Source organism: Sabethes cyaneus, chromosome 1, assembly GCF_943734655.1.
Source record: "Sabethes cyaneus chromosome 1, idSabCyanKW18_F2, whole genome shotgun sequence".
NCBI classification, from domain to species: domain Eukaryota; kingdom Metazoa; phylum Arthropoda; class Insecta; order Diptera; family Culicidae; genus Sabethes; species Sabethes cyaneus.
The window spans coordinates 113,047,904-113,062,066 of NC_071353.1; the positions used below are offsets into that span (position 1 = coordinate 113,047,904).

At 43.9% G+C, this 14,163-nt stretch overlaps 2 protein-coding genes across 3 annotated transcripts in view; one reads left to right on the top strand and one right to left on the bottom strand.

Moving 5' to 3' along the window:
• LOC128732920 (glutamine-dependent NAD(+) synthetase) overlaps window positions 1-14,163 on the top strand; it is a 251,361-nt gene that overhangs the window by 26,483 nt on the left and 210,715 nt on the right. The window lies entirely within an intron of this gene.
• LOC128746115 (uncharacterized) overlaps window positions 1-14,163 on the bottom strand; it is a 48,043-nt gene that overhangs the window by 26,122 nt on the left and 7,758 nt on the right. Inside the window, exon 2 of the mRNA XM_053843164.1 lies at window positions 13,928-14,109. Coding sequence (XP_053699139.1) covers window positions 13,928-14,109 — 182 coding nt within the window. The remainder of the gene's footprint in view (window positions 1-13,927; window positions 14,110-14,163) is intronic.

Consider the following 14,163-nt stretch of genomic DNA (forward strand, 5'->3'; position numbering starts at 1 on the left):
TTAGCCGCAATTCGCAATTCGCCGCAATTGTATCTAAAAATAACCCAACCAGATACGTCGCTACCTTAGTAAGGGGGTTTGCAGTCTCCTTTTGTCCAGCGCCTCTGCGGTTCAAAGGTACACGGATGCCAGCGAGCCACATGCCCTGGCGGGTGTTGTGGGTTCAAATCCGGTTACAATCTTAGATTATAGCTTGGTTCGACCCATGCACCTTCCAGCATTGGATAAAAGGTAGGAGTCACAACGACTACTTATTAAGCGTAGCTACCAATAACTCCCTCCCCTCACCTTCCCGATCTTTCTTCTCCACACCAAAAAAATTTCATTACTTTCCCCCACCGCACAGTGGGACGGATTCAAAATACGAGGGACATCGATATTTGCGACGAAACTACCAAAGATATCAACTTACTGTCTTCTGCAATGTTTCTTCGATTTATGAGAACTTTATAATAGTTTTGTAAAATTTGGCCCATGAGATCCCACTGTCATTTATACATGCTCTTATACATAAAGAGTGGATGTTGCAAAAACATTATAAGTCAGCTGCTACATTCTGCTACTACTCAAGATACGTCCCCTTAAAGTTTGCAATAAAAAAGCAAAAAGTTTCAACAACTTGAAAACCGGCAATTGTAGAGTTTCCAAATATTTTACAAAAATATGCAAATTAGCATTGTCTACAACTTTGCAGAACATTTCATGTTTATAAGAGTTGAAATAAAAGAACTATGTAAAAAACCAATATTAAGGGGGTATCCGCAAGATTCGCTCCGTAACTTTTTTCCCTTAAGAGATAGCCACTTTCTTTCTTCAGTGAAGTTGCTTAAAATAATAATATCTACAAATATTTCTTACCAATTGAAGACGTTAAGCTTAAAACTAAAAAGTTATTTTTTCTGTCTGTTGTGTTATCCCCTTAATCCCAAATTTTCCAACGCCATAAAAAAGTTCTCATAAAATGAAGAAACTTTGCAGAAGATGTTAAGGTGATATTTTTAGTAGTTTCGTCACAAATATCGATGTCCGTATTCTTTTTAATCCGTCCAACTGTGCACCGTCCCTTCATCAATTGTAGACCGTTTCAAAAAAAAATTATTTTTTTAATATTAATATGCCTGACCGCATTTCAAGGTCAAAGACTAAAACTACGAGTTTGGTCCAATGTTATCTTAGGTACAACTATTATTTTATGAACTGATTTCATTAGTAGTTAAATTAAAATATTTTGAATAGTTTCTGTTTAGGTTTTTTGATTCCCAAGAAACGGAGGTTGGAGAATTTGCAAATGGAATCTATATCGAGCATCGGTAAGCAATATATTCATGAGTATTGACACAAACAAATGATTCAATTCGGCTTTATGGATAAGGGACATACATTCACGCGTTATATCATTGCTAAATGTACGAATACTGGCTGGGCACGTCGTAAGAATGTTTGAGTCCTAATGACTGCTCGCGCTCACGAGCTGTTGATATTAGCTTGCCTTGTGAGCGAGTTTTGTATCAAGAGGCTACGAGCTTGTGTGTTTACGAGTGTGTAGGTAGCAAAATGTATGCATAAACATTTTGAGATATTACGCGTCATTTGTGACTGACAGACTCCTAAAAATCAATTTTATCAGTATATATTTAAAACTATGCAATTTAGACAATAGCAATGTTCTACAGATATGTATGTGAAAATCATACAAATACACCATTTTGCAGAAGACTACGAGCCTTTATAGAAAAGTTCAAAATGTGGCAACAGAAATATATATAAACTGAAAGTACATTTAAAATTGATTTGAATTCGTGTTAAGACATTTGAGACGTTAAAAAAGTTATTAAAGAAGTTCTCGATTTTGGGCATTGAAACCATTGTGCAATCATTATTTTGTAGAAACCGATCAGATCAGATGAATATAAATATAAAAAAATATATAAATATTCTCTAATAAAATACCAATCACAACCGACAATGTGTTTTTGTTTGCAATATTTTAGAGGAACATACAAACCTTTAATTTAAGCAGAGACATCGCTCCGATAGACCTTCAACCATTTTAAAACAATTGCATCACATGAAATTAACGACAATTCACTCGCTAACGAATGGAAGAAAACCACAATCACTGCTTTCTTTCGAGTCGTACAATTCCTGGAAAACAAACTGCAGCGACGCAAAAAGAAAACGACGGAAAAAACCTCGGTAATCGGCCTCGGTATAGCCGAATCATCATTATTTTCTCGCTGGTGCCCAGCTGGTAACGTATAAAACCACACACAAACTCTGGAAATGGGAAAACCACGAATATGCCACTGAACTGCGTGGTTCAATAAACCGTTATCGACTTCTTCGCATTTGCATCCTCTTAGGTGAGTAAGTTGTCCTTTCGAATCACCACGACCACCGTCACCTTGCCCTTGGTGCGCACGAAAGTTGCTACGCAGTTCAGTTGGAAACTTCGCGCGTTTGAAAGCTTTTCCCGCCCTTGAAGGCGACAATTATTCTAATTGATGCCTCCCTCCATCTGCCTCCACAGTCAAGAGCTCGGACGGAACAACGTTGAAGTTGTTACCGTACCATAGGCGACTCAATGACGTAGTCGTTCATTTCTTGGTTTTTCTTCGTGGCAATTTGACTAATACGGTTGGAATATTCATATTTTACTTATGTAATTAAATGAAATGTTACTGGTGCCCGTAGCGCGATGTAATCTGAGTGGCGTAAGCACGGAAGTGTGAAAGAAACGAAGCTGTTCTGAATTAATTGAAAGGAATTGTTGATCTAGAAGTTAGTTAGAATTACTTATTTTAAACAAATGTTGACGAAAAGAATGTGAACGAAATGTTGTGAATTAAGCGGAATTGTTGTTCAATCGAAACCATATCACGATTTTTTTTAAATAAAATTCGAAACCTTCCTGTATACCCAAGTAACAGTTTATTACACTCTTATGATGGCATTTAAGACCAAAATTGGTCATGAAAACCGTCATAAGAGTACAATAAAACTCACATTGTTGCTTGGGTACAGATACTCATATTTTCTTTATAAGAGCAGAGGGAAGATGTAGGATACGAGCGAGACTATCCATTGCCAGCTAACTATAGTTCTTCGATTGACATCGAGCAGCACTCAATGGCTTTCTGACATCGCCCATCGGCCTCTTCTGTCACAGGCAGCCCAACAGGTAAGACGTGGTGACGATAGCTTCGGCGCGTTCGAGTGATTCCATTAGCGGTGGTTGGCGAAGTTCCACAGTGTCATATGTAGATTTGACTCTCTTAAGCCCCTATTTAGTAAACTGAGGGTCCGAAATATTCGGAAGTTTTGAAGGCCATGAGAGGGGACGATCAGTTGAAGGGTTTCGGCGTGGACGTGCGGAGTATCCGCCGCTTTCGCACGGGCGACATGATCCTTGAGCTCAAAAAGAATGCCACTGAGAAGGGTTCTACCTACAAAGTGCTGGCAGAAAAGGTCCTCGGCGATAGCGTACAGATCCGAGCGCTAACGCCCGAGATGACTTTTCAGCTGAAAAACCTGAACGAGATCACTGAAGCGAGCGAACTAGCACGAGCTCTCAAGGAGCAATGTAACGTGGTGGTGACTACCGAGGTAGTTCGTCTGCGTAAGGGACTGGCGGTAACCCAGGTAGTTGCCAAAGTGGTTGGAGTGTTCTACTGCAGCTGTTATGCTCCGTCTATCGAGCAGTTTACGCGGATGGTAGACCGAGTATCAGTTGTGCTGACTGGTCTACGATCGTTGGTTGTGGCGGGCGATAGAGTGGGGAAGTCGCCGCACGAACCACAGGGGTCGGATTCTGCTTGAAGCTCTGGCAAAGCTCAACGTAGATCTGGCCAACGTCGGCACCACAAGTACCTTCAGTAGGAACGATGCGGAGTCTATCATCGACGTGACATTCGGCAGTCCTGGTCTGATAGGAGACTGGAGGGTAGACAATGGCTACACTCACGGTGACCATCAGGCGGTCCGCTATTGTGTTGGTCAGATAACGAGGCGGCAGGCGGCGAGTAGAGCCGACACTCCAACCACTCGTGGACGGAAGACATCATACTTTGATCCCGAAGTATTTGTAGAAGCGATCCGAAGAGAGTGCGGCGATCGCTGTATACTCGCCCCGAACGCTGATCATTTGGTTGAGGTACTGTCGCGAGCGTGTGACGCTACCATGCCTAGAAAAGGTCGACCTAGGTATGGGAGGTCACCGGCTTACTGGTGGACAGATGAAACTGCGGAACTCCGCAGAGTGTTCTTTCGTGCGAGGAGAATTATGCAAAGAGCTCGTTCGGACGAAGGCAGAGCTGAATGTCGAGTAGCACTTGTTGCTGCATGCGCAGCACTTAAGAGTGGTATAAAAGCTAGTAAAAGAGCCTGCTTTGAAAGGTTATGTGCTAGTGCCAATGCGAACCCGTGGGGTGATGCCTACAGGGTGGTAATGGCAAGGGCGTGATGGCGCCCGTAGAGCAATCGCCAGAGATGCTGGAGCGGATCATCGAGGGCCTCTTTCCGCGCCACGAGCCAAGGCCCTGGCCCCAGGTGCTATGCTACAACACGGAGGAGGGTCAGAAGTGCGTTCTAATCACCGCAGGGGTTCCGCAAGGTTCCATACTGGGCCCGGTGTTGTGGAACGTCATGTATGACGAGGTGATGAAGCTAAAGTTCCCGGTAGGGGTGGTGATTGTCGGCTTTGCAGACGATATCACTTTGGAAGTCTGCGGTGAATCTATCAGAGAGGTTGAGTTGACGGCTGCCCACTCTATACACATTGTTGAAGATTGGATGCGATCCAGGAAACTGGAGCTAGCACATCATAAAACGGAGGTTATCGTGGTGAACAATCGCAAGTCGGTGCAGCAAGCAAATATCAACGTCGGGGACTGCACTATTTCGTCAACGCAGTCTTTAAAACTCCTGGGAGTCATGGTCCACGACAAACTCAAGTTCGGGAGCCACGTCGACTATGTCTGCAAGAAGGCTTCCACAGCTATTTCGGCATTATCTCGTATGATGTCTAATAGCGGTATATGGCAGCCAGCGAGGTCTATTAGCCAACGTGGTCCAGTCCATACTCAGGTATGGCCGGCCGGTGTGGTCATTGGCGTTAGGTACCAAAAGCTATCTAGCCAAGCTGGAAAGCACCTATCGTCTCATGTGCTTGAGAGTGGCGAGTGCGTATCGTACAGTTTCACATGACGCAATCTGCTGAATGTCGAGTAGCACTGGTTGCTGCACGCGCTGCGCTTAAGAGTGGGATAAAAGCTAGTAAACGAGGCCACGGGTCTTAGCGGGTATGATGCCTATTGGCATCATCATCAGCGAGGACGTAGAGTGCTTCAACCAACGTGGAACTAGAGGCATAAGGAGTACCACAAGATCGGCCTCGATGATCACATGGCAGCGGACATGGTCTAATTCCACAAAAGGCCGGTGGATACATCGGCTTATCCCGGAACTATCCGGGTAGGTCAACAGGCGCCACGGCGAAGTCAACTTCCACCTGACACAGATTCAGGGCAGGGCATCGTTGTTTTAGACAGTATTTGCACAAGTTTGGGCATGCGAAGTCCCCCGCATGTCCCGAATGCGTGGATGTTGAGGAAACTGCAGAACACGCTTTCTTCATGCCCTCGTTTCGCGGGTGCGAGAAGCAACATGATGGCAGTGAGCGGACAGGATACTACTCCGGATAATTTAGTCCAAAGGATGTGTTCTAACTCGGACGTCTGGGGAGCGGTCAATGCGACTGCTATCCAGATTGTACTTGAGCTACAAAACCGCTGGAGAGTCAATCAACGGCGAGTAAATAGCCTAACTACCATAGTCCCGTAGTTATCTAAGAGGGTGCGTTAAGCACAATAGCCCCTCTCTGAAGTAATACCGATAAGGTGGTGCCAGGGGGGATTGAGGCTGGAGACTCGAGTAGGATTTTAGTGGGTCTGGATCCTCACGCCCCAGTAGGGGGGCGGGATACCAAACCCCACTCCCTGAGTTGTCTTCTCAGGTGTCTGATAGTACCGTAAGGTACTGAGCAGATTTTCCTACTCGTTAAAAAAGCCCCTATTTAGTGTCTCCTCTGAGATCTGAGTCAAATGATGACGATCGATAGTCATACCTGGAAATTCTACATGTACATACTGAAGAAGCTATTAACTACGACAGGGTTGTACGAACTCGAGCGCCTTTTTCCCGGGCTCAAACAGTGCCTGTCTCGAAGCGAGCGGCTGAATACGAAATGCTATATCCAAAATAACAGTCTCATCAGCGGGCTGTAAGTTTTCCGAGTCCAGTAAGTAAGTATTCCGAAACTCTTACATACCACGAAAAACGGGCATGGAAATACAGAATGGATCATTCGGCATAGACTACGGCAAAGAACTTAGACACGCATAATGGATAACGAGTTAAGACCTGGACCTGGTTACCTGGTGTATCTAAACTCTCAAAGAACCGGTACGAGGTGGCTTGCTCGAGAGCTAAATCGAGTGGAGATCGCTGCTATTCAAGAATTTCAGTAGCCAAACCTCGGAGAAAGGATGTTCCGTACAGTGAACTCTGACGTATACATTGAATTTTAAAAATTGACTGATTTTAGCCGTCTTTAATGCGATTACCCTGCCACCTGGTGAATCCACCTGGGCAACGCTGTTGCGTACCGCTGTAGCGTTATCAATTGATTTGCAGTAGCTATGGCGAAAGCAATGAAGTAACTGCGCTCGATGCTTTGTTCGTACGGCTAGCTCCACCTCGCAGCGAAGATCGTGAGGCACTTCGAGAGCGTTGAACGGAAGTCTCGTTCGGACCGCCTGATGCACTTGCGCGACCGTAAATCGCAGCAGAAGCTGAAGAAGAAGACCAAGGGCAAAGCGCTGGGCTGGGAACTCGAAACAAATGGTCAAACGGTGAAGAAGTACCTGACCAAAGTGAACATTTTTATGCGGAAACGTCAGCCGGCGTCGGTCGTATCTGAGCAGTAGGTTATCAACCAGAAGTAGTGGTTAAAGGAGGATGGCGAAAAACTTCTTTCTGGTGAAGCGCGATGTCTTGGTCATAATGTATGACGAGACCTATCTGATGAATGGCTGGTAGGGGCCGGGTATTTTACGTCTCCACCAAGGAGATAAGCGATGATGTCAAATTTATCTCCCATACACAGTTTTCGCAGAAGGGCGAGTAGCGAATGGAATGCCCATGCCGCTGTTCTTTCCTTCGGGGTTTGTGGGGAACGAGGAGATATACAGTACGACAAGCCTGCCGGAAGTTGCAGCCTACATCAAGAAGTATCACGCGAAGGAGGACGCAGACTTTTGACCGGATCGGGCCTCAGTGCATTTTGCCAAGAGTTCAGTGGAGGCGATACAGCGGCTAAAGATGAACGTTGTATCGAAAACATTTGCCCACCCGTAGAGCCATTCATCAGAATATACCCAGCAAAACATTTCCGTACGTATATCAAAGTAACAAATATGATATATGTACCGATATATATCTAGAAAAATCGCATTCGATGCACGAAACCAGCATATGCGTACTGTTTTGGAGGCGATATACATACTGCAAATTATATGACAACAATTCACATTCATAAGTATTTGTATACGATGAAATCCGATTCAACATGATTAGTTCCATAATGCTATACAATTCTGTGACGAAAATCGTATGTGAATCAGTTACTATCATTTTGTACGAATAAATGTAAACTAGGGTGCGCTTTATGTACGATTTAGAGTTTGTTTAGCTAAGATGATTTTCACACATTATTATACGATTTGTGGTTTGCTGGGTAGAGCGATACAAACCAAAGCGGAGACAGCAGCCCCGACCCCGACTCTTCCAGGAGAAGAAACACCACCAGGAGTGTGATGAACTCAAACAGCATCATCGCTTTCACGACATTGGGAAGTTGTATCAAAGACTCAACGAATCTCGCAAGGGCTTTGTTCCGTGGAACGAAATGTGCAGTGATAAAAATGGAAGTATTTTAACAGGCGACCGTGCGGTGATCGAAAGGTGCAAGCAGCACTACGATGAACACCTGAATGGCGTGCAAGTGGAAGACCGTAATAGTTAAAGCGAAGCCATTCACCAGCTGAAGAACAACAAAGCAGCAGAAAAGCATTGGAGTGAAACTTATCAATATAAGCCAGGACAAGTTGGTCAGCTAGTTGCATCAATTGGTTGTTAAAATTTCCGGTACGGAAGTACTACTTGGGAAGTGGAAAGATAAGGTTATTTGCCCTATCTGCAAGAAGGGCTTCTAACGGGCTTCGTAGTGATGGGCAAAATGCAGGATCGCGTATTGGATCGGAAAGCGAACAACAAGAGGATGTGCATGTTGAAGATCAAAGGCCGTTTCTTCAACTGCGCCATCATAAACGTGCATTGTCCACACGAAGGTAGACCCGACGACGAGAAGGGTGCATTCTATGCGCAGCTGGAGGTAACGTACGATAACTGCTCACCACGGGATATCAAGATCGTCATCGAGGGTATGAATGCCCAGGTTGGTAGGGAACCAATATATAGACCGTTGATCGGGCCCCATAGCCTACACGCCAACACGAATGATAACGGCCAGCGATGCATCAACTTTGCAGCTTCCCGGACCCGGACCCGAAGGTGACCTGGAGGTCACCTGACCAACGAAACACGAACCAAATCGACCATATTCTCATCGAGGGCCAGTTTTTCTCGAATATCACCAACGTACGCTCTCTACGGGTTGCGGTTTGCGGATATCAACTCGGACCATTACCTAGTAGCAGTACATGTGCGCTTAAAACTATCGACGGCTTATACCTTGCGACAAAACCGCCCTCCTGGGTTAAACAATTCGGCAATTAGACAACCCCCAAGTTGCCTAAAACTACGCGCGCGTTCTGGATGAAGCTCTGCATTCCTCTGTGCAGTTAGATGCTTCGACGAAAACTCGAAACCGGATGCGTTATGATACGCTTGGCCGTCAACGAGGCCGCAACTATGGTGCTAGTGCTAGGGTACCTCGAGCGCATGAAATGGTTGGTTTGATGGAGAATGCCAACAATCGATGGAGAGAAAAAAACAGCTTGGGAAAACTATCTAAGCTAAGCCAAGCTGTAGTCTGTCCCATCTACAAAACGGGCGACCGGTTACGTTGCTGTAACTATCGCGGCATTACGCTGGACAACGCCGCCTACAGGATGATCTCTCAGATTTTGTTGCGTCGCACAGTGGGTCACAGTCAAAAAAAAAGGTGGCCATCAGCTTTTGCGTAGAAACTACTAAGTTTTCTGCATTTGCGTCTTTACAAAAGATTCTTGATTTTTGAAGTACTTTTTTGTTATATCAAAAGAATTTGCATTAAGGGGGTGGATCAATAAATAATCAATATAACTTTTTTATTTAAAGCCAGAAATAATCAAAACCCAAGTTGTACAAAGTGTTATTAAAGGAGTTTTTGTCAAAGAAAGAGAACTTCTATCTTTTAAGGGAAAGAAGTTTTAGTGCTACAAACTAATGTATCCCCTTAGTACGAGTTTTTCTAATTTTTCCTGATTATTCTGCGCAGTTTTGATGTTCCATGAAGTTTAACATTCTACGCAAATACACCTTTTTGCTGAAAGAAGTGCAGCTCTACTTTTCTTGGTTTTCGAGCTATTCCAGCTTTTGTCTAATTTTCAATCAGTTTTTAAGGGGCTTTATTTTAAAAGGGCGTAGATATGCGCAGCCAATCTCAGCCACTTTACGTACTGCAATGTAGTTGTTTCATTTCATATGTATGTCACGGTGGATCACGGTGGAACATTTAAGAAAACTGCAAATGAAATTTACAATTTTGCATGATTTATTTATTCTGAATCAAAATATGCAAGAAAAAATATTACAAAATATAATCAATAATCACGTGGCAAGGCTTGCGGTGCTTATTTGAGATACTCACATTCGAGCAAAAATAAAAGTTTTTGACATACTTTTGGCATTTGCGCCTAGCATATTTTGATTTCAAAGTAAAAAGTCGTGCGAAATTGGTGATTTCATTTACAGTTTTCTTAAATGTTCCACCGTTATCCACCATGACATTGATGAAATTGATTGAATATTAGACAAAAGCAGGAATATCTCAAAAACCAAGAAAGGTAGAGCTGCACTTCTTTCAGCAAAAAGGTGTAGTTTCATAGTATGTTAAACTTCGTGGAACATCAAAACTGCGTAGAAGTCGAAATAACCAGGAAAAATTAGAAAAACTTGTATTAAGGGGGTTTGTAGCACTATAACTTCTTTCCCTTAAAAGATAGAAGTTCTCTTTCTTCGACAAAAACTTCTTAAAGTACATTTTGTACAACTTTTTCTCGGGTTTTGTTCATTACTGGATTTAAATGAAAAAGTTAAATGATGATTATTTATTGACTCACCCCGTTGATGCAATTTTTTTGGTATAACAAAAAAAGTACTTCAAAAATCAAGAAACTTTTGTAAAGACTCAAATGCAGAAAACTTAGTAGTTTCTACGCAAAAGCTTAGCCTTTTTTTGAAGCCGTCCCACTGTGCGTCGTCTATACCCAATAGCTAGGGAATTCGTAGGGTATCAGGTAGGCTTTATGCGGGCCTGTGCTACTACGGATCAAATTTTTACTCTCCGGCCAATCCTCCAGAAATGTCTGGAGTACAACTTGCAGATGCATCATATTTTCGTGAATTTCAGGGCAGCATACAATACAGTTGAACGCGAACAGCTATGGCAGATAATGAACGAGCATTGTTTTCCGAACAAACTGACGCGTCTTACCCTGGAGCGAGTGACGTGTTACGTGCGTGTTTCGGGGGCTCTCTCGAGTCCTTTAGAATCATGCAGAGGGTTGCGGCAAGAGGATGAATTGTCCTTTATGTTATTCAACATGGCTATTGAAGGTGTGATCTGGCGAGCGGTCATCGAAACGAGAGGAACGATCTTCAACAAAAGTAGCCAACTCCTAGCCTTCGCAGTGGGACGTCGGAGGCCATCTACGCCAGACTAAAAACGAAGACTAGGAGGATTGGGTTACAAATCAATGTATTATTTATGGTAGAAAGAGGCTCCTGAGAAAGCAACATTTGTCTACCACGGACAGTGACAATTGACGGCAATGAACTGGAAGTGGTTGATGAGTTCATATAGTTGGGATTTCTTATCACCATTGACAACAATAAGGGTATCTCCTTTCTCAGTATTTAAGCGAGTATTTACTTCCTGCTTACTCGAGACCGCTGTCGGCAGTGACTAGAAATCCAACGACGTATTTAAGCTGGCCCCGGGAATAGAGGGGCTCAACGTGTTAGATGGCTCGACCAAGTTGAAGCCGACTTGCGTGTGTCAAAACGCTTAACGAATTGGCGACGAGTGGCCCAGTACCGAGTGCAGTGGAGAGGAATTCTTGATATGGCAAGGACCACTCCGGTTCTGGACTGGTATAAGAAGAAGAAGGAGCACGTGCTCGCCGGTGGTGCAGAGGAGCAATTCGCCAGCAAAAGCACACGGAGTTTCTACAAAACGGAGCGGAATTTTTCCATGCCTGTGATGGGCAAGGATAGTACTGTAAACCTGCTTGCCGACAAAACGGCAGCAGCAGCCAGGTGGAAGGAGCACGTCCAGACGCTATTGAATGGAGAGGTAAACACGGAGATCAGTAGGCTGAGAAGCGGAATTCAGGATCAGAATTGTGCGCGATGGCTAAATTGTGATAGAATCGGAAAGAGGTTAAGAAGGCAATCAGGCGATAAGGCTGCCGGAAAGTACGGTATCCTTGCTGAACCTCCAAGAGTGGGGACCGAGCGACTGTACAATGCTGATTCGGTGGATGCTTTTCAGGATCTGGGAGGAAAAACAAAGTTTGTGGCATTTAATGCCAGAGGGGTGGTTGGATGGGCTCATTTGCTCTATTTTTTAAAAAGGATATCAACTCGAGTGCAAAAAACTATAGAGGCATTAGATTCCTTAATTCTGCTCATAAGATGCTTTCCCGTATCCACGTCGCTCCACGACGTACCAGATGTTTATTTTTTGGCGGAGGATTGATAACGGACCGTCGCCATTAAAGTGAGCAAACTAAGTAATAATCGGGTAAAGCAAATTAACAAAAAATCTGAAATTATTTAAACTTTTTTGCACCAGTTTAAAAATAGAATACAAGTTGTCCGAAATGCTAACATGCGGTTTAGATTTTACATTTTTATAAAGCACTTCGCGCCTCCACCGAAATGTTATGTATGGAGGAGAAGAATAGAGGAGATTATAAAAGCAATGGGCACAGACAAACAGACGAGACACTCGCGTTAATTCCATCGTCCAATTAAAAACCACTCATTTTTCAAAAAGCATGTTTCGCAACATGGCCACACCGCGACGCGCTAGTGTAGCTTCGAGTTTTCAGTATAAAACCATACAAATGTGAAAACCCTACAGTACAAAACCCTGCAAATGCAAGCTACTCCGCAACATGCATGACAGAGGGTGCCAGCAAAATGTGTAGGACGATGGTTTTTAAACGATTTTCTTCTATGTGTCATGTCAGTTCGTCAGTGCTATGGGCATTATGTTTACGGTTTTGCTTACTGAACAGTTCGATTATTCTTTGATTCTGTCTCCTAGATTATTGTAGAATCTCAATCTACGTAACCCAGACTTATAAGATTGAATGATATTGACATGCTTAATTTGCTCAGAATAAATTGTGACCGGTTAGATAGAAATACAGTTCGAGGGCATTGCGTGTTTTTATCCAGATGTCAGGTTTTCTGTCATAAAAATAACTATGCAATTTTTTTTCATTCGCCAGAACTTTGTCTTTTGGCTTTACCAGGCAAAAGTCGATAAAAATATTGCCCGTCGAGGCGCATTGATAACAAAACGATTTTTTGGCAGCTTGAAATCGTCGCAGGCAAAAACGCTTGGTTGGAAGTGGGTTAAGCGTACATATTTTGTTTGACTAGCACATAAGCTGTTGGTTTACTTGACAAAATAAACTCGTTCGCGACGGTTATTATTCATCGCGTGCGAAAGAATGGGAAATTTACAATATTATTTTATACGTCAGACTTACCGCTGTCCAATCAACTCAATCGAAAAATTATTCACATCTATTTGTATTTCAAGAATAATCCCCATGCTTCCGGCCAGTGAACAGCTGGACACAAGTACTAGTTTGCCTCGACAAATTCACTAATTACCATCTGCCGCTCGGCATTTGTTACTTAATGTCAAAAGATGTCGACGAGAGCGCCGAGTGAGTCCATCTCTCTGCCAGCAGCTACTTTCCATCATTAGCTAGGTGTACTTCTCTGTCGGCTGGTCTGATTTAGATCATACATAGTCCCCGAACGAACGGAACACCGCACCAATCAATCCAGCACAAGCTCGGAAGCATTAAACTGTCCAAATTGAAAAGCCGCACAACCGCCGCGGGAAATCTGCACACGAGACCGGCCGGATTAAGCTAATCAAAACAAACAGCCGTCGGGCAGTGGGCGCCAACGAAAAATCACACACAAAAAAAAAATTCGTCGACACAAACTGTTGCTTGGTACACGAGAGCGTTCACCGCCTAAACATGACATCCACGTCTCGGTGGAAACACATCAAAACCGGTCCGTTTTTCTCCGTGGGTGGGTGGTAGTGAGGATAATGCGGGTCGAACCGAAACGAAAGTAGGTACGGATTTGCGCGCCATGCGATGGTGTATTGTGCCGTGGGGTGCATTTTCTGCATCATACATAGACATAGACACCGGATTTCTCGGTCAGCTGGTATTTGTGTAAACAAAATTTGTTTGGCTTCGCATTCGGTATAGAGTGAAAAATAGCTCCGATTGGAACGACTTTAGTAAATTAGTTTTGCGTGTGTGTGTTGCGAAGAAATGTCCCTTATTGTCTTACCATACTTAAGGGATGGGAAAAATCTTACCTGGCACTCGATCGGCCATCTGGGGGCTTGCTGGGGGCAGTCATAATCCCGTTCCTTAGGCAGTGCGAAAAGCTCACGTGGTTCTTTCAGGCGAGCGATTGGTCGGAGCGTTTTCGAATCGGTGTTGACCTCCAGCTGGTTGGTCTTGAGACTGTTGGACAGAAAACTGCCGAGGTAACCGGCTAGCGGGAAGGGAAGGAGGAGAGAAATAAAAGCGAAAACAACATTAAATTGTT